The sequence below is a fragment of the Musca autumnalis genome, unplaced genomic scaffold, assembly GCF_047663935.1.
Source record: "Musca autumnalis isolate F117 unplaced genomic scaffold, ASM4766393v1 scaffold_4, whole genome shotgun sequence".
Taxonomy (NCBI): Eukaryota; Metazoa; Arthropoda; class Insecta; order Diptera; family Muscidae; genus Musca; species Musca autumnalis.
In genome coordinates, this window is record NW_027411977.1 from 4,291,175 (window position 1) to 4,317,195 (window position 26,021).

General features: G+C 34.8%; 1 protein-coding gene across 9 annotated transcripts in view; it reads left to right on the forward strand.

Annotated features, from left to right (window-relative positions):
* The window catches only part of Rbp6 (RNA-binding protein 6), a 965,414-nt gene that overhangs the window by 597,259 nt on the left and 342,134 nt on the right, over positions 1–26,021 (forward strand). For all 9 annotated transcript variants that reach the window (XM_073984491.1, XM_073984486.1, XM_073984492.1 and 6 more), the window contains one exon: positions 19,208–19,300. In XM_073984491.1, the coding sequence (XP_073840592.1) occupies positions 19,208–19,300 (93 nt within the window). The remainder of the gene's footprint in view (positions 1–19,207; positions 19,301–26,021) is intronic.

The window sequence follows — 26,021 nt, forward strand, 5'->3', positions numbered from 1 at the left end:
CTGCTGTAAGCCATAGTCGCTATTAATGATACTAATAAAAAGTGGTGATGTTTTATTATATAGTGAATTTGGGGCAATATATGTATAGTTCTTTGATTAAATAAATTCTACTTGTGTACTTTTTCGTGTAAAAATTCAGAAGTAACACTTGGTGCGCTTGTAACATCTTCTGAGTAAATACATTTTTGAAGAGTTTCTACAACTAGGTACGCCTCTGGCACTTACGGTACTTGGCTGAAAAAAAAACAATAATAAAACACTCAAAATGCCGAAGACATAACTTTAATGATTTTGTAATGAACAGAATTGTATTTTCAGTTTCTCATACACCGCTATCCAAAGACCATTTTCGAACATTTTGTACATACATACATACATATGTTGGACATTTTACGAGCACACATTCTTGACCGCTTGTTTGAACATGAAACCTACAATAAAAAGTGGAGCAATATGTGTCTTCTTCGCAATACGTGTCTTTCCTCAGTGTATTAAAATAAGGGTTGTTTTCGTATCAGATTATCTTCCTTCAAATCTGGAGCATATTTCCAAACCTTTGAACGGCAAACTTGATCGCGGAAAATCCATTTTATTGAACAAATCATCATGGTTTTTTAAGAAATTTTGACCTTTTTCATAAATATTTTGAAAATATTCCATCTTATCAGCATCCGAAGCACTCGATTGTATCCGTCGAGGTTGTCTGTGTCATATTCTATCTCATTGTGAAGAAATATGACATAATTGCGCGACTCCTATTGATATTCCGAGATGTTTCCAATATCTGTCAATTTAAACCCTTTAACGCTGTTATTTCGGTGTCCGCGGAATAATTTATAGGTTTTCTTTGGTGAAAAATGATTAGAAAGCCTTGCTTTATCGACTGAAAGAAAATTCGGCTTTAATATCTCAAAAATTCGCGAAAATAAAGTGACTGTTCTATCCTGATGACCAAAAATAAATGCCTATTTTTCATAGTACTATCGGAAAAATGATCAGAAAATCATTTCGCGAAGAACTAGAAACATAATTTTTTCTGTGTTTGATATGGAACATTATCGACTTTACATCCCCACAAGATTGAAAACGCAGATTCATTCGTTTTGGGATAAATAAGCTAACAATAACAAAAATGTAGGTGTTCTATTCTACTGACGTGGAGTGTATATATGATATACCTTGTTAATTTATGAATAATATCAAACAATTTTTTTACAACTGTTTCTTTTACTGTCATTATCTGGTGCAGATTCAGATACAAAGAAGTTCATAAAAAAGTTTCCAAATTTTTACAGTTGTTTGATTACACCAAATAAGTCTGCATATGTTTCGTTTATACTATTATTTCTCCCATACAACCATTATATTTTTCCTTCAATTTAAATGTTAAGATTTTTTTATTGTTGTTCAAAATGAATGTAAATGACATAAACTCATTTGTTTGAAAATATTTTTTGTCAGGCAAAAAATGACGGCTATTTACTGTATTTCAACATACAAATGTTTATTTGGTGAGAAGAAGTTTAGTATTTTTTGTTTTGTTTCTGACTTTTCATCAACAATTTTTGTCTGTTAGAAAAATCTGTTTTTCTGTTGCTGATATTTGGAGATTAAATTTTGTTTCTATTTATTCAGCTTTTAAAAAAAGGTAAAGAGCTTTTCAAAAAAGCATTTTTATAGTATATAATGTAACTGTATGTATGTAAATGCTGTGGAAATTATTACCACTTGGGCTTTTGTTGTCTACTAAAAATACCAAATTCAATTTAAATTTTAAGTTTTTAATTTACAAAACCATATTTCTCCCTTGTGGTGGAGAATATGTCGGCATTGCCACAGACACCGACTGTGTAGTCAGTCTGTAGTTGATGCCGATGCTGGTGTTGAAACGAATGATGTTGACAACAACGATAACGAAAGTAATAATCATGAGAAGGCTGCGGCATAACGTCGAGGAAAAGATGGCGTTATCTTCCAACTAACCAACCAACCAAGCAATTTTAACTACCAATGATGAGTATGATAATAATGATGCTGGTGGTAGTGTTATGAAGATGGTGTACTCCAAAAAAGAAAGCGTACAACAAAAATAAAACTTTGCTGGTAAAAGGGGTACTTAAGCACATGTGGTGTTTGTGGTATGTCTGCTATAAAATTTACCACTACCTCCTCCTGCCATTCACTTGGCCTTAAATGTTGTCTTGGCTTTTTTAGGCTGACAGCCTCATAGACATATCACAATTTTGGCATGTTTCTTTTTAAAAGACGACCTCAACAAATGGGGAAAGTCTGAAACATGGTGCTCACCAAGAAAGACTTGGAACATGTATAATAAATTAAATGGAACATTTTGCAAAAGTTCACCATAAACTCGGAAAATATGAAGATCAACTTTACCGCACATTTACATGTTAAGCAGCTATGGTGTTAAGCATTCCGTGGAGATGTTATAAAGAATTATGCTTAAAGATGTGGTAAGGCTTAAGACAATTTTTGAGAAAAAAATGGAACGATTAAAAAATCTTCAAAGAAGTGGTATGTAGGCTGGAGAACTATAATACCCTACCTCGTATAAAAGGAGAAGAAAGGGAGCTCCATTATGCAAAAATATTTTGTTTTTTAAATGCAAATTCAACATTGTGCTCACACTTCAATCCCGCACAGTTTGCTTTTTTTCATTTCAATTTGATTAACGTTATTTTTAAGGTCGATGATCAGCATGAATAAATATTAAAAAAAATGTTTTTTTATCTTAATCCTCTTTGGCATTTAGCATCTCATTTATATCACATTCCAGATTTATTGGATAAAACCACTGATTTAATTAACAATATTTGAATTTGAATAAATTTGATGCTGTAATTTCAAAGCAAATACTTGTTAAATCTCTTAGGCAAATTTGTTTTTCAACCCCATCACCACCACCAGCATCCTCACTGCCCTGGGGTGGCATTCTACGGCATCCCAGTTTTTCGTAAGGGCCCATAGATTGCGTTTTCTTTTGGAAATTAGCCACTTTTATGAATATTAATAACGTTTTATTGTTCTTCTTGTTGTTCTGGTGCTCGAGGGAAAATATTTTCCATTAAAGTCATCAAAAGAAGGCAAATCAATTTAACACTTTGCACTCTGTGTGTGAATTATTTATTCACTTGTTTTTTCCTGCCATTTTCCAACGAAAAACTCAACATTGAGAAAAAATGTATTTCTATTGGAGTCTAAAAAAAAGTTTCCCTCAGGCATATTGTAACCCTTCACAGAAAAGTTGTGGGTAGAATGGTGACGTGAAGGGAAACAAAAATCATTATAATTTTGCATATATTTATCTTTCTTTGTGTGTTTCCTTTGCCAAACATGGCACAACGCAATGAGCTTGCTCCTTTTCCTGTGCTAACGTCGTCATTGTTGTCGGTTTAATTTTTTTCTTCTTTTTGGAAAATCTCTTAACTCTAATAAATGTAAATTCAAATTTTAAACTAACAAAGCAACAGCAAAAAATATATAATTTTCCGTAGCTTTCAATGCTGCTGACAATTCACAAAAAGAATGCGTTGAAGGAAAAAGAGGAGCACATCAAAATAATACTGGATATGATGATGAACAGAAGAGACAGAATTTTGATAAAGTTGGTGAGGGAATGTTGAAAAGGGTAACTGCTTCACACTTTGACACACAGAAATCCATCAGCTATACGATGTGAGGGTGAGTTGGCAGAAAACGAACAACTCGTTAATACCTTAATACACATTTTCAAATAAGTTTCATGTATTTCGTCATATCGGTGTGTTCATGTAAGAATGTAAATTTTTGGCAGCATCAGGCAGACACAATTACGTTGTTCGTTCTTCACTCACCCATATTTACATGAAGTAAACACGAGAATAAAAAAACTGTCAATGACATCCATTATAACGCACCGTCGTTCGTTCGCATTGTACAGCAATGCCACACAAATCCTTTTAATATTAAATAAAGTTTATTTTCCACGCTTATATCCTACACGATTAAAACTTTGGATGTCGCGTTTGACTGCGATATGTTAAATAGCTTTAAATGACTGAAGGAATTATGTAAAGATTTGTTCACTTGCCTTCGGTGTTATCACTCAATATTTTCTCACTTACTAGCTTGATAGACAGGACATGGTTGGAAGTTGTTTGGTTCTAGAAAACAAGTGACATAGTTTGTTAAACTTTTTACACACATTAGTTCAATATATGTACCACCAACCGCTATATAAAAGAAGTAAGAAAGTATCAGTCAGCTGTGCTGACGGAGATATACCCTCAGCCAATGACCAAAAAACCAACAAAAACAAAACCAAACACAATAATAATGCCGTGTATAAAATAGATTGGTTTTTGTATTATGAGTTTGCTTTAAAATCTGTGGGTAACGTAATGTGGGGCTATACCAAATCATTGACATATAACGAAAATGTTTAGTAACCAAACTTCTTCATAAAAGACATGAATTATTAAATTACGTAAAACTTAGTTTAGGAAGAAATGTTTGAACAAGTTATAGAGTTATAGCATAATAGCCATTTTAGTATATGCCGGCAGGGTTTTGTACTTTTTGGGCCATTATCCGAGGAAGTATTGGCTTACTCCAGAAAAAAATTGTACCGTTGTAAATGAGGCCGCTAGAACAACCTACTGAAGAAATAATCAAAACGATGCGAGAGGAGCTCTTAAACTTTACTTTTTCGAATTTTGTGTGGGAGGTACCCGAAGGAGTGGACCGATGTAGTCCATTTTCTAACCTGATACATGACTGGATGAAATAATATGATGTGCAAAGTCTGCACCAATCAGAAACTCCCTGCGAGAATTGTCTTGGGGATTTGCCATTTTGGTTGGTGCCGTCAGGATTTCTTGAAGCTTTTAGGCTAATATCTCAGGAAGTATGGGCATGCGAAAGAAAAAAACTGTACCGTCGTAAGGGGACAAGGGCAACATACTGAAAAAAAATGTCAAAACGATCGAGATGAGATCTTAAAATTCACTTTATCCGAATTTTGTATGGGAAGTACCCGAAGGAGTGGGCCGATATAGTCCATATTCGAGCCCAATATACATTTTTCTGAAAGGAATAATACGATGTGTAAAGTTTGGACCAAATCAATTGATCCCTTCGAAAGTTATTGTTCATACCATTTACGATACCCAAAATTTGGTTCGAATCGGTTGATCCGTTGGAGAGTTATCATGCGCACCGGCCAGACAGATGGACAGACATGACTAAATAATCGACTTCAGATTGCCTGAAACGAATTTCGTCCTAACATACTTGGGGTCTACAACCGTTATTTCGGTGAGGCACGTTTTTGGTCGTATCAACGTGTATATAGCCTAAAGGCTGAGGTTATAAATATAAAAGGTTCACTGAATTCTTTACGTAATACACGGTGTGCCTTAACCAAATTTAAATGGAAGTTGATTACACCTGGGAAGTTTTTGCAGATTCTAAAACTACAATGCTCATAGATGAGAAATATCAAGAAATAAAAAAGTCGCTGGAGGGATTTTCAAAGAAATCGCGATTTAAGTTCAAATTTTTAAGGGTTCTTTAGGGTTTCACGATTTTGCTTGGAAACCGCGAGTCCTATGTAAATGGGCCTAAAGAAAATATTGTAGCTGTGAAAATTCTCCACAAGATTGGCTTTTATGATATTTTCGTAGGTTTTAACTTTTTTGAGATAAAGAAGTTCAAATTGAGACAATGCACTGACTATATCGCCTCCTTATAATAAAATTTCATTACTGCAATTTCCCAAATAAAACTTATATATGTTGATAATGGTACAACCTAGGTCAAAAGTTAGTAAATGCGCACTGAGCAAGATATTGTTTTATAAGGAGGCGATACAGTCAGCGCATTGTCTCAATTTGAACTTCTATACCTCAAAAACGGTAAAACCTACGAAAATATCATAAAAGTCAATCCTGTGGACAATTTTTACCGCTACAACAGTTTCTTTAGGCCCTTTTGCATAGGACTCGCGGTTTCCATTTACTTTCGATTTATTTGAAAATACTCCGGCGATTTTTTTTTATACCCTATATCACAATGTGGAAAAGGGTATAATAAGTTTGTTTTCCCAAAAATTCATGTAACGCCGCGAAATATTCGTCGTAGACCCCTCATGTGGTATACCAAACTTCATATCTCGACGAGATAAAGCGATTTAGCGATGTGTGTCCGTCCGTCCGTCCGTCCGTCTGTCCGTCCATTAAAAATTGTAATCAAGCTAGAGGCCGCAATTATGGACCGATTGTCACGAAATTTAGTATGGAGGTCGGGTTTGGACCAGAATAGAACTGATTAGTTTTTGGCGATGATCGTGAAATGTTAAAGGGATGAAATGGACCAAAAACAAAATTTTTGCTCGATTTTGTAGCCGCTCTGTAGGTCGCAATAATAGTCCGATCGGCGCGAAATTTTAAACGTAGTTTTGGTTTGAGATGAAGAAGTAGCGTGCAAGTCAACGGTATGATCGGATAATATTTAGCGGGTTAAATTGATCAAAACTTTTGTGTGAAAATTGGTAAAATTTCTAATGCACATCTTATAACTTTATCCCAAGAAGACGCGTTTAGTGGTATAGGGTATCACATGGTCGGCCCCGTCCGACTATAGTCTGTTCTTACTTGTTTTTTTTTTTGTTTCTTCATATTTCTCATCTATGAGCATTGTAGTTTCAGAATCTGCAAAAACTTGCCAGGTGTAAGTACCTTCCATTTAAAATTAGTCAAGGCGCACCGTGAATATAAGCTCGAATTACTATATTTTATAAAAAAAATAACACTATGTTGCTTAGTTGACTCAAAGAGGAACATTTGTTCCACTGAAGAAGCAGTCAACTTGGTTATACAATGGACCAAAAACTGGCGTATAAACCTAAACAGCACAAAATCAACTCATGCAGACTTTTCGAGTCTAACCTTTTCAAATAGTCCTATATTTATAGATCGCATACAAATTTCTTATTCGAACACAGCAAAATACTTGGGTATGACGCTAGACGCAAAATTACGCTGGAATGAACATGCCACAATAAAAGTAAAAGAAATACAACCCAAATGGAAAACAAAATTGAATTGGTTAATTCGAAGAAAATCCAAACTTTCCACACAAAACAAGCTATTGGTATACGATCAAACAATGAAACCAATATGGTCGTATGGTTGCACTACTGTGGGGATGCACGAGTAAATAAAATATTAATACCATCCAACCTTTTCAAAATAAAGTTCTCAGATGCATGGTAAACGCTCCTTGGTATATCCGAAGGACCAATTTACATCGAGATCTCAAAATAAATTATGTTACTGATGAAGTTAGATCCATTGCAACAAAAAACAAGTAAAAAGTCGTTAAGTTCGGCTGGGCCGAACTTTTTTATACCCTCCACCATAAAATAGTCCTTATTAAAATGGAATAATTAGGGTCCTTTCACAATTTTAGGTGGAACAATTTTTCGACAATGGATAGACTCCTACTGCCTCCCAATATTGCTTAAATTACACTGTGAACACAAATGTTGGGGCAGAGATAAAACCCCGATGCGCCGTGAGTCGAACTTCTGCGTTATGGTGTGATGAAGTTTTTGCAAGAGACCCTGTAAGCCATATGAATTAGCATTATATATTTGTTTGTTGTTTTTGTAGAGCACTTAAGCAACAGTGAAAAAAGACATAACGCCAAATCCTGATGGCCCACAGGGTCTCTAACAAAACTTTCATCACGTCATAACGCGGAAGTTCGACTCACGGCGCATCTGTCCTTCGGGGTTTATAATATACTCACCAAAGCCTTTCATCACCAAGAGGAATTTTTCGTGCCCCAGACTTTCACATCAATTTTGTTGCACAGTGTTATCTAATCTACTCTAACCACCTACGGGGCTATATCAAAGAGTCAACCGCTCTTTAAATTTTTTAGCGGAAAAGTTTTATAGCTGCAGGAAACTTAAAGGGTCAAATAGAGCGTAGTTTCATCAAAACAATGTAGACCCTCAAAAATGGACCAATGTTTACGAATTTTAGTGAAGAAATTTTGTGACCACTGAAAATTCCCGAAAATCGGGAGGTACAGTTATAATGGGGGATATACCAAAACATGGACCTATGTGTATTGACGATTATTTTTGAATAGACAAAATTGTAGCTAAAATTCTCAAAATACCCATCATTTCTGCTAGTTCTGTTAAAAATTGCAGCTAAAATTCTCAAAATACCGAAAATCGGGAGATACCGCTATATGGGGGCTATACCAAAACATGGACCTATGTTGACGATGTTTGGTGGAGATATTTCATGACCACTGAGAACCTCAAATGGCAAATTACAGCTAGCTCGGTTAAAAATTGTAACTAAAATGCTCAAAATACCGAAAACCGGGAGGTACGGTTATAAGGGGGCCATACCAAAACATGGACCTATGTTGACGATGTTTGGTAGAGATGTTTCATGGCCACTGAGAACCTCAAATGTCAACTTGCAGATAGTTTGGTTTCAAATTGTGGCTATAATTCTCAAAATACCGAAAATCGGGAGGTACCGTTATATGGGGGCTATACCAAGACATGGACCTATGTTGACGATGTTTGGTGGAGATATTTCATGACCACTGAGAACCTTAAATGGCAAATTACAGCTAGCTCGGTTAAAAATTGTAGCTAAAATTCTCAAAATACCGAAAATCGGGAGGTACCGCTATATGGGGGCTATACCGAAACAATGACCTATGTTGACGATGTTTCGTGGAGATGTTTCATGGCCACTGAGAACCTCAAATGTCAAATTACAGCTAGTTTGCTTAAAAAATGTAACTAAAATGCTCAAAATACCGAAAACCGGGAGGTACGGTTATAAGGGGGCCATACCAAAACATGGATCTATGTTGACGATGTTTGGTAGAGATGTTTCATGACCACTGAGAACCTCAAATGTCAACTTGCAGGTAGTTTGGTTTCAAATTGTGGCTATAATTCTCAAAATACCGAAAATCGGGAGGTACCGTTATATGGGGGCTATACCAAAACATGGACCTATGTTGACGATGTTTGGTGGAGATATTTCATGACCACTGAGAACCTCAAATGGCAAATTACAGCTAGCTCGGTTAAAAATTGTAGCTAAAATTCTCAAAATACCGAAAATCGGGAGGTACCGATATATGGGGGCTATACCAAAACATGGACCTATGTTGACGATGTTTGGTGGAGATATTTCATGACCACTGAGTACCTCAAATGTCAAATTGCAGATAGTTCGGTTAAACATTGTGGCTAAAATTCTCTAAATACCGAAAATCGGGAGGTACCGTTATATGGGGACTATACCAAAACATGGACCTATGCCCATATCCTTTGGGATATAAGTTTGTTGATCACTAGGAACCCTAAGTGCCGATTTATAGCTAGTTCGGTCTGCAAATGTGGCGAATAACGTCAAAATACCTCAAATCCGGAGGTACCGTTATATGGGGGCTATACCAAAGAGTGGACCGATATAGCCCATCTTCGAACTTGACCTGGCTATGGAAAAAAGACCCTCGGGTGCAAAATTTCAGCACTCTATCTCAATTACTGCGGACTCTATAGTGATTACAACAGACGGACAGACGGACATGGTTAGATCGCCTTAGAATTTTATCCTGATCAAGAATATATATACTTTATAGGGTCGCAAATGATTAGTTCGATGTGTTACAAACGGAATGACAAATTTAGTATACCCTCCATACTATGGTGAAGGGTATAACAATATTAGATTGAGACACCATAAAAACACTGAAATTGGAATTAAGCGGCGACTAAGAAGGAAGAAGCCGTTCGACCTAGTTAGAAATTAAAATATTCCTTTGAGTATATGTAATTTTACATAAATATGTGAATTATCTAATTAGTTGTTAATTGCTTGTTAATTCTATAACTAATTGCAGTATTAAAGAAATAACTAATAAAACAATTAATTTTTGAAGTTTGTCGTAGTCATTTTTTTTCAATTAGCGCCCTTGATTAGCTGTTTCCAACGGAACTCGCCTAAAAGTTCATTTTGTAGATTGTGTATTTATAGAACCTGATTAAAAATGTACCCTCTTCCATCGATTACGTCTCCACAGACTATTAAAAAAGTACGCATTAACTCAAATCCACCTCCTAAAAATTAAAACCCTTATCGAGCAAAATTTAAATTTCTCTTTTTTTACTTTTACCTACAATTAAGTTGTTGCTTTTTTATATTTTAGATTTTAGTAAAATTTTAAACCTTGTATTTTAAACAAAACATTTTTTTTTAAATTAGAACATGACTATTTACCAAGAATAACTCTTTTCTTTTTTACATCTCTTTCTCTGTTGCAAATCCTTCTTTTTTTCCTGAAACAATTTAAAATCCTGTTTTACTAAATTGTTGGTAAATCAAATTAATATGTCACATTGACTTATGGTCCAAATAACAACAATGTTTTATGTGATAAACATTTTGCTTTGGCAAACAACAATAACAACACGAAGAGAAGAAGAACAATGATAAAATAAAATATATTGCCCATTGTTTGTTAGTGATGGCTAACAGGCTGGTTGACTGGCCGGATGACTGGGTATATGGGCAATGATGATGACAATGACTCTGCTGGCACATGGGGTGGGGGTGGGAGGATGAAGTGTCGTTGGTTGCTTGGTTCGTTTCGTTTTTAAATCATGATCCTATTAACAACTCTGTTTTGATGACATTTTAACAACAGTAAGCCCATTTCTCATTTATCCTTGTCCCATATTGAATTTTTATGTTAAGAAGGAACGTAAAGGAAGCAGTAGTACGTTCAACACCACTTCCACACTAGAACAGTTGGACTCCTTTCTCTTTCCTCAGCTATAACACACATGTATCTCTCGTTTTGTTGTTTGTGTGTCTATGCATTTATCTTGCAAATGCACATGATTTATGTATAAAAATGTTTGAGTGACACACTGAAATTTGTGTCTTATGGCACCAATGCTGCTGTTGGTATATGAATGCACGAATGGTTATATGAATGAGTGATGTTGAGAAAATAAATGTAGACCTTTGGTTATCATGGAAAATATGCCACACAAATACATATGTATTTTTTGGAGTATGTTGAGAATTTATGTTTGAAAATGGACTAAATACCAAATGAGAACATCATTTCGTATAGCATAGCATACAAAGCAGATGTTATTAAGTGCACAAATGAACGTGAAGATCAATAAGTTAAATAAAGTGCCACAGTGATTGCAGATCATATTACGAATTTTCTATTACTGTTATATGTGTCTACAACAGTGCCGTTCAAGAAGAGCAAAGACATAAATGTGAATGTATTAAAACATTGGCCTTTTATGACAGTGTGTTAGTAAGTTTGTATGTACGCTAGCTGCAAAACAAAAACAAGTCAAAACATTTGCTCTCTCATGCACGCTCTTTCTTTGCGTTCGCGTCGCGTGTGTGTGATTTGCCGAAAAACTTCGTAACCTCAACAATACCAACGAACGGCATTGGTCTACAGACTGATAACATATCAGTGTGATATTAGGTCATCTGAATCGATTTCATTCAAGAAATATATAATGAGGTATGTCTTTCATTCGAAAGATTTTAAGTGAACTGTGTCAAATCCCCTTAGTTTTTTGATTATTTCTGCATACCTTTAAGTTATAAATAGAATTGGGTTGCATTCATTGATATGAGAGAAGTCTCCCACGGAGAGTTCTATGAAATTTTTTTCAATTACAATGTTCAGAACTCGCCTCCGATTATTTACTTTGAATATTTATTTCAGGGACGTACGCAGGATTTCATTTCGGGGGGGGGCACAACTTGACCAAAAATAATGAAAAATTCAAATGTTGTGTAGCGTTACGTAAAGCTATTTTAAGGGGTTATGGCCACTTATAAGCATGAGAAAAGCCATTTTAATGCATTTTTTATAAAAAAATCCATTTAACCTTAAGTTACCTTCTATTTTTTTTTTTTTTTTTTTGAAAAATCTTACATTCAAATGCCCGCTTATAAAGCCCTGTTTTTACTAAAGCAGTTTGCGGTACCCACTGTAGTTTGAGAAAGAATAAACCGATCAGCATATATTTTTTTGGGAACATTACGAACCTAATAATATTGTCCATTATCGAAAAGGAATTAAAAAAATCAATTTTTAAAAATTTTGAACAGTTAAAATCAAAATTTCGATTTTAACAAAAACAAAACACCGTACAAAATTGATATTTTTTCTGACTCCGTCAGCAGTTTTTTTAAAGACTCTCTCGGTTAAGCACATGATTTATGTGTACAATAGTCCCACAAAAACATATAAAGTGCCATTTCGAGGAAAAGACGTTTTTAGTATCTATGCTATATACAAAACACAATAAATGTTTCCCTTCGAAATTTTTGTCCGATGGACTGGAAATTTTGGCACATATTCTATTCTATATTCTATTCTATATTTTATATGAAATAATGGTACAACGTATATAAATTCAATAGAAAGAATTCATAATATTTAGTCCCAATTTACATTAGGCGAGTTTACTTGCGGCAAGTCTCAGTTTGTAGGAGAGACACGTAAGGGGTATGGAAGTGGAAAAAAATTGCTCGTACCGGCAATTTTCAGGCAATTCTTTTATATTTTTCGTTTTTGACATTATTTTCATTGGTTTGAAAACAAAACTTACAATGTAAATTGGGACTAAGGATACAATTTTAAATATTTACAGAGTAGGATATTTAGAATTGAAAATAGACAAAATCGGGCTACGTTCGGTAATGTCGCCATGTAAAATTTATTGTAGTATATTGAAGTTTTTAATCATACAGGTCCACGTTATGGTTTATCGCAGAATTTTACAACAACAAAGAAATGCCGTTGTCTTTACTATAGCAAGGTTTTCACTATTTCGATTATCTTAGCCTAATTATACCCTCAGCCTTTAGGCTAAGGAAGGTATATAAACTTTGATACGATGAAAATGTGGCTCATCGAACTAATGGTATAAGTATGTTTGGACGAAATGTGTTTCAGACAATTTGGAGTCGATCTAGCCATGTCCGTCCGTCTGTCTGTCTGTCCTGCTGGCTGGAGCGCACGATAACTCTCGAACGAATGAACCGATTCGGTTCAAATTTTGGCTTTCGTAATATTTTGCCCAAACTTAGTTTAAGTTCGAAGATGAGCTACATCGGTCCACTCCTTCCGGTACCTCCCCCACAAAAGTTCGAAAATGTTCGGAAAGTTTGTGCGCACGATAACTCTTGAAGGGAGTGACTGATTTGGTCCATACTTTGTATATTGTAAACTTTCAGAGTAATATGAGGTTCCAATATGGTCTCAATAGGTCCACTCCTTCGGGTACCTCCCACACAAAATTTCGGAAAAATTCAGTTTAGGGCCATCTCTCGAATCGCTTTGATTTTTGTTTTAGCAACTTGTATTCACTGCCCTCCATACGACGGTACAAGCTTCATCAGGGGCAAGTCCATACTTCCCGAGAAAATAGCATGAATGTAACAAAAAACCCCTATGACACCGTGTAAGGTGGTTGGAGCGCAAGATAACTCTCGAACGGATCTGCCGATTCGGTCCAAAATATGGTCTTAGTAATATTTGTCCAAACATAGTTTATGTTTGAAGATAAGTCATATCGGTCCACTCCTTCAGGTATCTCCCCCACAAAAGTTCAAAAATGTTCGGAAAAATTGTTCGTATGGTAACTCTTGAAGGGAGTGGCCGAATTGGTCTATACTTTACACATCCTAATATATCTACCAGATATAGATCAGGTTCAAATATGGACTATATTTGTCCACTCTATCCGGTACCTCCCACACAAAATTTCGGATAAGTTCACTTTAAGACCTGATATCGAATCACTTTGATTTTTGTTGAAGCAACTTGCATTCGCTGCCTCGTTTACGATGGTAAAAGTTTTTTTAGGGGCAAGTCCATACTTCTTGAGCAAACAGCCCGAAGAGTGTAAAAACCCCCTGTGGCACCATATGTTGCGGCTGGAGATCCACTTCCATAACGGTCAATGTCGATCCATTTATTTTAGTATCTCCTCCGCAAAACTTTTGATCTTTAATCCTAATCAACATTTTTGTCGGTTCAAACGCCCACAATTTTTAAAACCCCCTAAATACATACGTATTTTGGGAAAAAATTGTTTCAATATACACAGGCTGAGGGTATATCTCTGTCTGCAAAGCCGACTGATAGTTTTTTACTTGTTTTTAAGAATATCGGCTGCCGTTGTTGTTGATATGTTTCCAAATGAAAACATTAAGAAAAATTTAACAGTTTTGGAGATATGGTGCGAAATGTATACAAATTATGGAATTTTTAGATATATTATAAAATTTATTTTTTTTTATTTCTCCAAATATTTTATTTTGGCCCTTATCTACAAATTTGCTGCAAAGGACAGAAGAAGATTTGCATTGGTTTCAGAGATATAGCCTCGAGTTGTTTAAAAAGTCGATATTTAACAATGTTTAGATGGGGCCATAAAATCCAAGCTGTATCTGACTCAACAAAACGGAACCAGGGTTTTTGTACTTTACAGACGTACATTCAAAAAATCCTCACTTCAAATTATTTGCACAAGATTACCTTAAAAATGTTGCACAGTGTTATTTACCGAAAGAGATAGATTCTGATACCTGGATTATTTTTACTTTTAATATTATGTTACAAAAGAAGCGTTATAATTTGTTTTCTTAATTGTACGATTAGAAGTTTTTGGACTCGATGACAAACACTTTGATGGACTTAGTTCTATATAGTTTTGACAAATAACAATCGATCCTTATTGAACCCCACATAATTATTCACTAATAATTATTTGAGAGACACTCCTCTCGATAGTTACCGCGCCCATAAGCTTTTTAGTTGGCCACCGTAGTATTTAGAGCTTTGTCAGGAAGCATAAACTTCTCCACGAAAAGTAGGATATCGCTGTAAACAAGACTACAAAATGTCCAAAGAATCATCGACCAGTCTTTAAACTGCAGTTATGTTAGACTTGTATAAGAGACCTGAAGATGTTGTCCAAACATAATCTCTTGGACCTTGATGTACTTTTGGAAGTAATCTTGCAAACCATATTAGGTTCGATTTTAGACCGAAACGGTTAGTCCATTCGACCATTTTAGTGAACATTTTTGAACTTTTATGGCGGAGGTACCGATATGACTTAAATTTAATTTGGACAAAACATTACGAGATCCATAACTTGGACCGAGAGTTATCATGAGTTCCAACCTGCCAGACAAATAGAGATACAGACGGACGGGCGGTGGTAAGTACTTCCATCTTGGCAGAAACGAATATCGTCCAAACATATGTGAAGTCTTAAATCATTATTTTGATGAAATCTATACGATACAATCCTAGTGTATATAATCTCGTAATCTAAAGTCTGAGTTTACAATTATACTTCGGTAATGATAAGTACAAATCAAGTGACGCACAAAAATTCATTAGTCTTCATTATTTTCTCATACTGTTTAGCAGCAAATTTGTCTAAAACGGAATAACAAAATTTTGGCGATGGCAGTAAAACAAATTTCTAATTGGCTTTCAATATGTAGTCCACGAAGGACCGACCCTTCATACATTTTATTCAATAGATTTTTTTTTATATATTTCCATTCCCTTATAACTGAACTCGTTATTGTTGTTATAACCGGATGAGTTTTAAGCCTCGAGAGCTCTATACAGTTCGAATAAATAATACACATGGGGTATATTCATTAAGGAATTAGCATTTGATAGTGGTATGATATGACATGAAGAAGTAATTCAGATTTTATTGGAAGTTTCTCCCAAAAACAGCTTACAAACAAAAATTTTTAAACTATTTCCTACAAAACTTGTTAATGATGTACATTTTCTGTTCAGAAACTTAAGAAAATATAAGTTTTAATTTGAAATCTTCAAATATACAAACATTTTTATGAGAAAAAATATAATAACTAGTTACAGTAGCTTAAAAAAATTTGTTCGACCAAACCATTTCGGGGGGGGGGCCCGGGCCCCCCGTGCCCCCCCCCCCCTGCGTACGTCCCTGATTTATTTTGTAATATGAGAACAATTTAAATGAAAATATAATTTTTATCCGTTTCACATATAAATAAGTACGTAATATCCGTTTTTATAGTTGTTCAAATTTTGTCTATAGCTATGAAGACGAAAACGGAATAAATGCTTATGAGCGTTAACGCCGAAAAGTTAAATTATTTGGAATTTTATGCTGCAAAACACATCAAACCTCAGCCTTACCATTAATTCTTGGTTGGTGGTTTTCTGTGAACGTTTAACGAAAAACTTTGCTTAAACGTTTATGGTGCTTTCAGCTTCATGGAATTTTGTGGGCTTCTTAATGGAATAGTGAACTTCCTAGAACATCATATATTATTTGAAATCGCTGTAAGTTACTTCAGTTTTCTTAAAGAGTAGAATGACTCCAAGCATTTGGCGATTCTAAATAAAAATATATAAAAAAGCTTTTGATACGACCATGTCATACATATTTTCCTCAATGTTTTTTCTCACACATATCTTTTTTACTGGACAAACATTATTGCTATCTTTTTGTAAACTTTTTCGCTCTGCTATGAAGATGGGATTTGTTGGTCTTTTAAGCCTTTCGTTGGTTTCCTGAATTTTAGTAGCCAAACTAAGTAAACACAGCAACGTCCACTTTGCTCCATTACTGTGGTTGATTATGTCTCCGTTTCGTGAGTGCGTTCGTTCGTGCGTGTTTGCTTGCTTGCTTTACTTGTCTCTAAGGGAGGCATTGAAGTTAACATTCTCGTTTTTATTATTGCTGTGAGTGAGTGTGTGTGTGTGTGAACAAGTGCATGTCCTTGTTGCAATTTCACTGGGGTAAACGGCTACAAAACGTCGTTTTGTAATCACGCTGTTTATCCCATTAAGACAATCATGTTTCAAGAATTATTATTAGTGAGTTGGCTGTTAAAACGGGTGTTGCACTCTCGAATCGGCTCTTAGCCTTGCTACATGTTGTAACAACATGCCTGGCAAAACAACAATGCAGGACAGAGTGTGAATTAACAAAAAAAGGATAACCTTATGTTGGCATTGGAGGCGGCGACGTTGTCGTCATTACTAACAGACCATGGTGCTTATGGCTTGTTAGTATTTCAAGCACTTAAATAGAGGTTGGCAAAACTTCTTACTCTCTTTATGTTGGTGTTGGTAATGGTTATCTTTAACGCTTTCACTCTGTCTACTTTGCCAACACATACATACGCAGATGTATGTATTTCTGTATTTCCTGGCAGTGCAGTGTTTTGTTTGTCTTAGTTGAGTAACAAATTTGTAAAATGCTAACCATTATTGCTACGAGTTAAATGCCACAAGCAGCAAAAACTTATGAGCAGTGCTAGCAACACGAGAGCTCGGCACCAATCCCACGAGTCAATAGTTGGGGAGGGCTAAAATGTAGCAGTTCTTTGGATCAACGATTGAGAGGGGATAGGGGGGGCATAACAATCTCGTGCATTCATGCTGGGATGTGGCGTTGAGTAATTTTATATCGCTGTAAACACATGCAACATTGTTGTTGATGTTTTATTTGTTTTTCGAGACATGAACATGCCATAGGTATGCAATCATACGTGCGTACGTGTGTGTGTGTGAGTGTCTCAACTGGCACAAAGTGTGTAATTAAAAGCTGTTGACAGCTTACATACAGTTGCATTTAATTTTGCCCTGTTTGTTCTTTTAACACTTTTTACGCCCCCGCACATGCACACAGGCACCGCTAGAAACGCGCACCACCTGGCGCAAATGAGAAGCATTTAAAATCGTTTCTGATTCTGGTGCTCTTACCACTGCACTTATGTTTAGATGTAGAAATTCGAGAACGCATCAGGAAACCATGTGAAATGTTTCGTCATTTTTGTGGTGATTCCCATCAACAGAAACAAAACAAGTTGCAAATTTCTCAAGATGTTATTATTTGATGCATTTAGGGAGCATGTGTGCAGCACAGCACAGTAAAGATTTAAAATTTTCAAAGTTTTTTAATCAAATGTCATTTGTAAAAGAAATGTATGTTGTGGTTGGTAAGGTTATCATAAGATCCAGGAAGGTGCTTGACAAATGTATATGTATTTTACTTAATGTAATGTTGTTCTTCACATGAATGCAAGTGTGTGTTTTTCAGAAAGGAGAATAAAATGCATTTCAAAAATCCTCTACACAGCATGTGATCTTCGTGAGAATAGATGAATTGATAAAGTACTATTCAAGTCGTCAGGAAACAATGAACAGTGAAAAAATTCTCTAACTCTTTTTTTTTGGTTACCGACAATAACCATTAAAATTACTCGTAAATTAAATTGTAATCATTTTCAGTAATTAGCGAAATAAAGTCGCCTCTAAGTACTACGGTCTTCAACTTTTATTGACTTGTTTTATTCGTAATGTTTTACAGAATCCCACTACATAGAACTTAAAATCGATAATGATCATTGAATCCATTGCTACTTTTAAATCCATTTATTAAGTCATATTTTACCTCCTACATTACCTACCATTCAGTACGTTTTACTATTGAACAAAACGTATTTATTTTTTTATTTTCCGTTTCGATTTAAACTGACCAATCGAAGATTTGTTGCATATGAAAGCAAGATAAATATCACATCCCCACCAAATAATGAATACTGATATGTCGGGTCTCACATGATTTTTATTGGTCACAGTCATTTTAATGAAGTCTGCAGCAAATGTTTTCCAATTCGCTTTTATTCTCCATAGTAGCTTTTATATTTTGATAAAAATTTTTTAACCATCAATTAAAATGCCTTTAAATTTTAATAGGGGTCTAGTTTCAAATTTCATTTTTATTACTCCTATAAAATAGTTATATAAAATACCATTTAATTGAAATTTTGAAATATATTTTTATAGCATTTAATGACATAAAACTTGTTTATATTTTGTAGGCCTCATACTTAGCAGTAACTCCAACTTTTGTAATTTCTAAAATTTGTAAAATGGGAAAATTGAAAATTTCAAAATGTTCTGCTTAAATAACATTTATGGCAAATCACAGACAATATTTGTGTCGTTTATGTAGTCCTCATATTAGTCGGTCGTATGCATCTGAACTAATGTTTCCATCATCTCTTTTCCTTTTTTCCAGATGGTGACGAGAACGAAGAAAATATTTGTGGGTGGCCTATCGGCGCCCACAACACTGGAGGATGTCAAAAGCTATTTCGAACAATTTGGTCCGGTAAGTAGTGACACAAATTTCAAAGACAATGTCTACTTGACATTTTAGTTAAAATGCAGTGCCAGAAGGCACAAAAACATTTATCCAAATTGCCAACAGAGTAGAGAAATGAAGAGCCTCCATGTATGTCTGTGTCCTGATACAGCAGTTCAATATTAAGTAAAATATAATTTAATATTTTGATCATTGTGGCTGCAACGCAGCAACAAACACTGACTGCCAAGCCATACAAAATTTACAACATAAGTAATGACAATAAAACATTTATTACTCTAAAGACTTATCAAATACAAGCACTCACATGTTTAGTGCAGCATTTAAACACACACACCAACACACAAATGCCCAGTCATCTCCATATGTCCTAATGAAAGACAAAACTGAATTTATGGCTTCAAATTGAATTTTCTTATATGACAAAAAAACAATCACTTAAACTTTCGTATTCTACGCACATTTTCCAAACGACAGACAATTCAAAACACACAGAGCAACAAGACGACCAAAAATATTGCCATTGACAAATACACTGAAATAAAAATCCATTACCATACAAAATTCTCGGACAAAGAAACGAATGAAATGCTGGTCTTTGAGTTTTTCGTAGGTTTTGTTTCTTTCTTCTTTTGAACATGGTTTGTACAGAGTTTTGAAGGAGAAGCAGTGATAAGAAAAAAAATTATTGATTGCTTAGCTTTGCCACACACACGCACTTAAACTCTCTGATAAATGAGGTATGAAAAGACTTTGGGGCACAATGCAGTCAGCCATTGCAAAAGAAGATATGATGGTGATTTAAAAATGATTGTCAGAACTTGCTTCGTCAACTACAAATTTGTAATGTAATTTACACTATGAAGATAAGCTGATGTTTTTTTGTATGTGAAATATGCAGCTTAACGACTTTTGAAATTTTGGCATTAATTTAATGCAAAAGTGTTGGAATACGCCTAGCAGAATAGGGGTACAATAAAAAAAGCGGTAAGGAAAGGATCAAAGTCGGGCAGATATATGATACCCTACACCACTGTGAATATGCAAAATATAATAATTATTTCTAGACCGATTTTCGTAACACATTCCCAATTTCGTCAAAATTGATGATGAGCGAGTCTAGACAAAATTTCATCACTCATTCCCAATTTCATTGAAATTATGCATGCGTACATAGCTTGTTTGGTGCATCAAATGCACGAAGACGGCCGAAAGCTATATCCAAATCTCGACCGAATTCAGTATTTTCTGGAACATTTATTTGTAGATCGAATTCAATCACACATTCCAAATTTCATCGAAATCGGACATATATTGCGTGTTTGGCGCAGCTAATACGTAAAATCGGCCGAAATATATTTGATAGCTATATCCGAATATGAACCGATTCTAGACCGAATATAGTAACACATTCCAAATTTCATTGAAATCGGACATATATAGTGTGTTTCGTACATAAAATACGTGAAATGGACCGAAAATATGTACATATATATGGGAGCTATATCCAAATCTGAACCGATTTTCACCAAAAGCAACTGCGTTGTTCCTATGGCTAAAAAATTCAACCTTACCGGATATACATAAATCCATGTATAAATCTATGTATATCCATGAAAGGGACTATGGGTCTATTTTGTTTCTTTATGCATGTTTTATACAAATGCACAAAGATATAATACCCCTTACCACAGTCTGGTTTAGGGTATAAATATATAAATGAGATTTTTTTTAATTCATCTCTCCAATTTTGAAAACCATACTTTGGGTTAAAATACTTCACTTGATCCCATCCCAAACAAACCTTGGCATTTCTATATGACACGTGGCTATCTAAGACCAGTTTCATCTGACTTCTAGGAACGCTTTTATTCATTTCCCTGTCACGATCTAACCGACGTCAAAACTTCACAACAGATCTTTCAAAGATTTTTCCTTCAAATACACTGCTGCCTCATCTGCTTTCCCAAATACGCATGCTTTGGTAGATTAAGTCAAGAAATGCCTTAATATCACTGTGCAAAATGTTTGAGGTAATCTTGTGCAAACAATTTGAGCTTATGATTTTTTTAAAGTACAGACCCAATCGACAAAAACCCTAATTGGGTTTTGTTATGTCCGATCGAGCTTGGATTTTACGGCCCCATTTTAACATGGTTAAATATTGACTTTTTATCTCTGAAACCTATGTGAATCTTCATCTGACCTCTGAAGTAAATTTGTAGATAAGGACAAGAATAAAATATTTGGAGAAATAACACAGTGAACACAAATTTTGGGGCAGAGATAATTCCTTTTGGAGATGAAAGCCCTTGGTGAGTATATTAAGAATCCCAAAGGACAGATCCGCCGTGAGTCGAACTTCCGCGTGTTTTTGTTTTGTGTTTTTGTATGTTCTGTAACGAATATAGAAAAAACAAAGTATGGTCTTTTTCTGAACAAAAACTGGGTAAATGCACAAAACGACCACGAAAATGCGACAAAATCGATTAGTTGTCATTGAGAGCCGTGCCAAAAAATTCCTGAGCGACATTTTTGCAGAACTTCTCGTAGCTGAAAAACATCATCTTGTGGTACTTTTATAGCGGCTCTTAAAATAAACGACGAAAAGGACATTGAAGGAAGCGAGTTAGAAGGTCGAAGTGCTCTTCGAAAATAATCCTCATCTCAAAAATAAGCTAAAACAACAGTGAACAAAGATATAACTCTAATTCCTGATGGCTTACAGGGTCTCTAGCCAAAATTTCATCGCGCCATAACGCGGAAGTTCGACTCACGGCGGATCTGCCCTTCGGGGCTCTTAATATACTCACCAAGGCCTTTCTTTCCCAAGAGGAATTTTCCGTGCCCCAGACTTTCACTTCCATTATGTTGCACAGTGTAATGAACTCAAAAAACTACATTTATTGCCTCCAATTTTAAAAAAATATCGAAAATTTCCAAATTTTTATAGATTTTGCACCATATCTCCAAAACCCTTAATTTTTTCTTAATGTTTTCTTTTGGAAGAATATTCAGCATATTTTTCAACTACGATTTAATAAATATGTCAATAATGTGGTGAAAATACCGCTGAAACAACTTGAAGTAAGCATTTTAGAGTTTCAGAATGTTCTGAAGAATTGCTGAGAACTTTAATTTGAAGATTGTTGCAAAAGGTTAAGTGGTTCAACGCCCAATAATTTAGCTGAAACTGACCAGACTTTCAGCAATTATGTAAAATTTTTCTCTATTTTATCGATGTTGATGCCCTAGATGGAGTTTTTCTTATGTGGTCTGATAAGTTCCACTAGTTTAGGGCTACAATATTGCCAAAGACAGCACATCCGAATTCCTAATCGTTTCCGAGATAAAGTCCTGATAAATCCAAAAAACTGAAGTTTTAGCCCGGTTTAGATGAGGCCATAAAATTCGAACTGGATCCGACAGGACAAAACCCTACTTGGGTTTTTGTAGTCTCAATATGTACTTTCAAAAAATGCATACTAGAAGTTGTTTGCATTTGCAGTGTTGCATAGTGTATTCCAAAGTTGAAACAATTAAAAGTTGGCTGCGTGGACCACTAACTGTTCATCTTCATCAGTAAATATTATAGCTAAACCCACACGCTGTTTTCTCTAATATTTAAATAGAGAAAGATCCAGTATGTGGTGAAACAGTATTATAACGGTCTTAGCCACAGACAGAATATGTTCTAAAGCACTTTATATGCGATGATTTCGAGGCATATTCTTCTGTATTTGATACTTACCGTCTTTTGTTCTCACTTGTGCGAGCAAAATCGAAGACTGAGTTGGGTTTGCGCTGCCCCAACCAAGTTTGGCTAAAAAGCTTGCTGTCAGAAGTCTTGAAATGTTTGGCTTCCAAAAAGTCGGTCAAGCCACTAAATGGATTTTTACAACTATTTTTTCTGAGCCCATTGCAAATCTAATATTGGGAAATACTCACCCCAGAAGCAAGGCATTGTCCACAACTGCTCATCCTGAAAGTCGCAAGCTTGGCTGAGATGAAAATGTTAATATAATAGATTATTTTTGCTCAAATATTCTGAGTTGTAGGACATTTAGCGAGTCAAATCTCTGAGGAGTGGAATAATATACATTACGCAAAACTCTCCGTACGCTTATATTTCTGCTGAGTTGGGTATTAGGCAACCCTGGAAAGATCGTAATTTTGAGATCGACTTGTGCTCCTTGAGAAACACTCGATTAAACTATATCAGTTGCTCGCCTTTCACAATTATGATTGTCATCATTATCATCGTTCCCCTCGTTGTACCATTGCTTATTTCAATACTTTTGACAAACACACAAATCACTGTACGAATGTCAGTGTATGTGTATGTGCATACAAATGCATGAGAGCTTATTTTGTGCAATGGAAAAGAGGATGAAGGAAACAAGAAAATGTTTTGTGTGTTCATAAATAATTTGATTGACTTCTTGACAATACATTGTTTTGCATACAATCACATTTGTGCATACAAACTCACACACAAACACAAATATTGAGCATATTTACTCAAGTTTTGTATGCCAAATGTTGAATGTTTCTAATGCATATTACTTTTGCATAAACTAAAAGAAAACGACAATAAGTTACGAATTTGAGGAGTGAGACGAACGAACAAGCTTACCAGTGACCGAAAATAATAAATAACAAAAATCCATAAACATGCAATGAACAACAATTGTTGTGTTCAATTGCCATTGGCGATGTTTTCGGTTATGTATGTACGTTCCACTCCAACTTACCCTACTTAAGTTGCTACGATAATATTAGCAGGGTGGAGAAATTGTCCTTATATTAAGAGATTATATTGTGTATATAAAGATATATAGCGTATTTTTTAAATAAAATTCCAAGAAAACCAAATGTTCTGCTAAATTTGTGACCTTACCCCCGTGGTTTTATTGTCATTGAAAAGTGACTACGAAGAAATTTCAAGAAAAATTTAGAAAGTATATTGTAAAATATGTTGCCGCAAACACCCAATAAGGGACAAGAGAGACTTCTCTCTTGATTCCGGATATAACTTATAAAGGATATTATAAGTGTTGGTGGTTGCCAGCGTGACTATCATATTCTTCCTTCACATAAACCACAGCAGGATCATATCACAATTTTCAGCGAAACTTCTTTACAACTGACATCGTACTATCCTCGATATATTTGGTTTGATATACATAATATATACAATATAATATTCATAATATAACATTTATTGTCAATGGAAGATGTAATAACAAATCCCTGGTAATGCGAAATTTATCCCTTCTTAAAGTAAGGGATAACAAAAATGGATTTGAGAGATGATACGATCTAAAACGGCCCTAAGTGTATCTGGATACTCGATACTTTTTGAACAATTGTCTTTTTACTGAAAATATGAAAATTGTGTAACTAAATAGTTAGTAGAGGTTACTGAGGATATTTTTAGCAACATTTAACACTTATTGTTCATGTTTCTTTGTAGTGAAGCAAAAAGAAAACCAGTAGTGATTAAATATTTTCCACTAAACCCTATTAAACACATACACATCAGTGGGGAGTCAGTGTTGAAGTATCGAAAATCAACAACTATAATTTCTTCAAACGCTGTGCTGGTTATTGCACACAACAACTCTTTGCATTTTCAAAAGTCATCGATAACAAGCAAGCACTAAAGCCGGCATATTGGTATTGGTACAATGTTGTATTATGCCCCAAAGCCATTCCGGGTAACATTGTTTGATCAATATATAATCAAATTTAATCATGACAAGAAACGGCATTACATTTCCAAATGTGTACAAACTCACACATTGACATGTTGAAACTAACTGCAAGCCACTGACAAATATCGACATATAATGAAATGCCATAAATAGAATAAACTGTATTTCTATTACCTACATTTGACTCCATTACAGCAATAACAACGAGAGGAAAAAGCCAAAAACGATGTCCTTGTTGTGTTTTTAGAAAATTTACAAAAGTAATTTTTCCTATTGTCAATGATTTTCTAAAGAAAGGAAAAAAAAATCAAGTTTGTGTTACAAACAAGAGGAGGGTGGATGAATTTTGTTGAATTTAAACTATTTGACAAGAGACATGCATCTAAGTTAGCAATAGCAACAACAACAACACGTAGTCATGGTTTTAGTTTTATTATCATCTTTAGACATTCACTCCGACATGCCATCATTCGTGTCTTGCATGTTGAGAATTGCATTGGTTTGGTCCTTAAAAGCCTTTAGGGGATATTTTTCATTTTAGTTTATAGGTAAAATAATAATAAAGTATTGAAAAATTGAATTTTTGCTTATAAATTGCAAAGCAATTACAATTAGACAGATTTTCGAAGGTCTTTTTTATACACAAACTATAAAAGAAAGTTTTTTTTTTTTTTGTGAGGTAGTAACGTAAAGGTTATGTGGGAATACGTTTATCTGCTACTTTTTATAAGAGATATAATCGGGCAAACTCAATAAAGAGCATCTCCAATATAGGGATATGATAGTTCAATGTTGAAGAAAGCTCGTACTAATAGTTCAATTTTACGACTGTCTTTGGTAAATATCAAAAACACAAAACCACGAATATAAAGAATATAATTATTTTCTTGTAAGTGTTTTTCTCGGCTTTCATGCTGTTATTTTATGTAAACTTTTCGCCAGAAAAGCCTTAAAGATTTACAACAAAATTGTCCAAATAAAATATTTAACTTCTATTATTGGTGGATTCC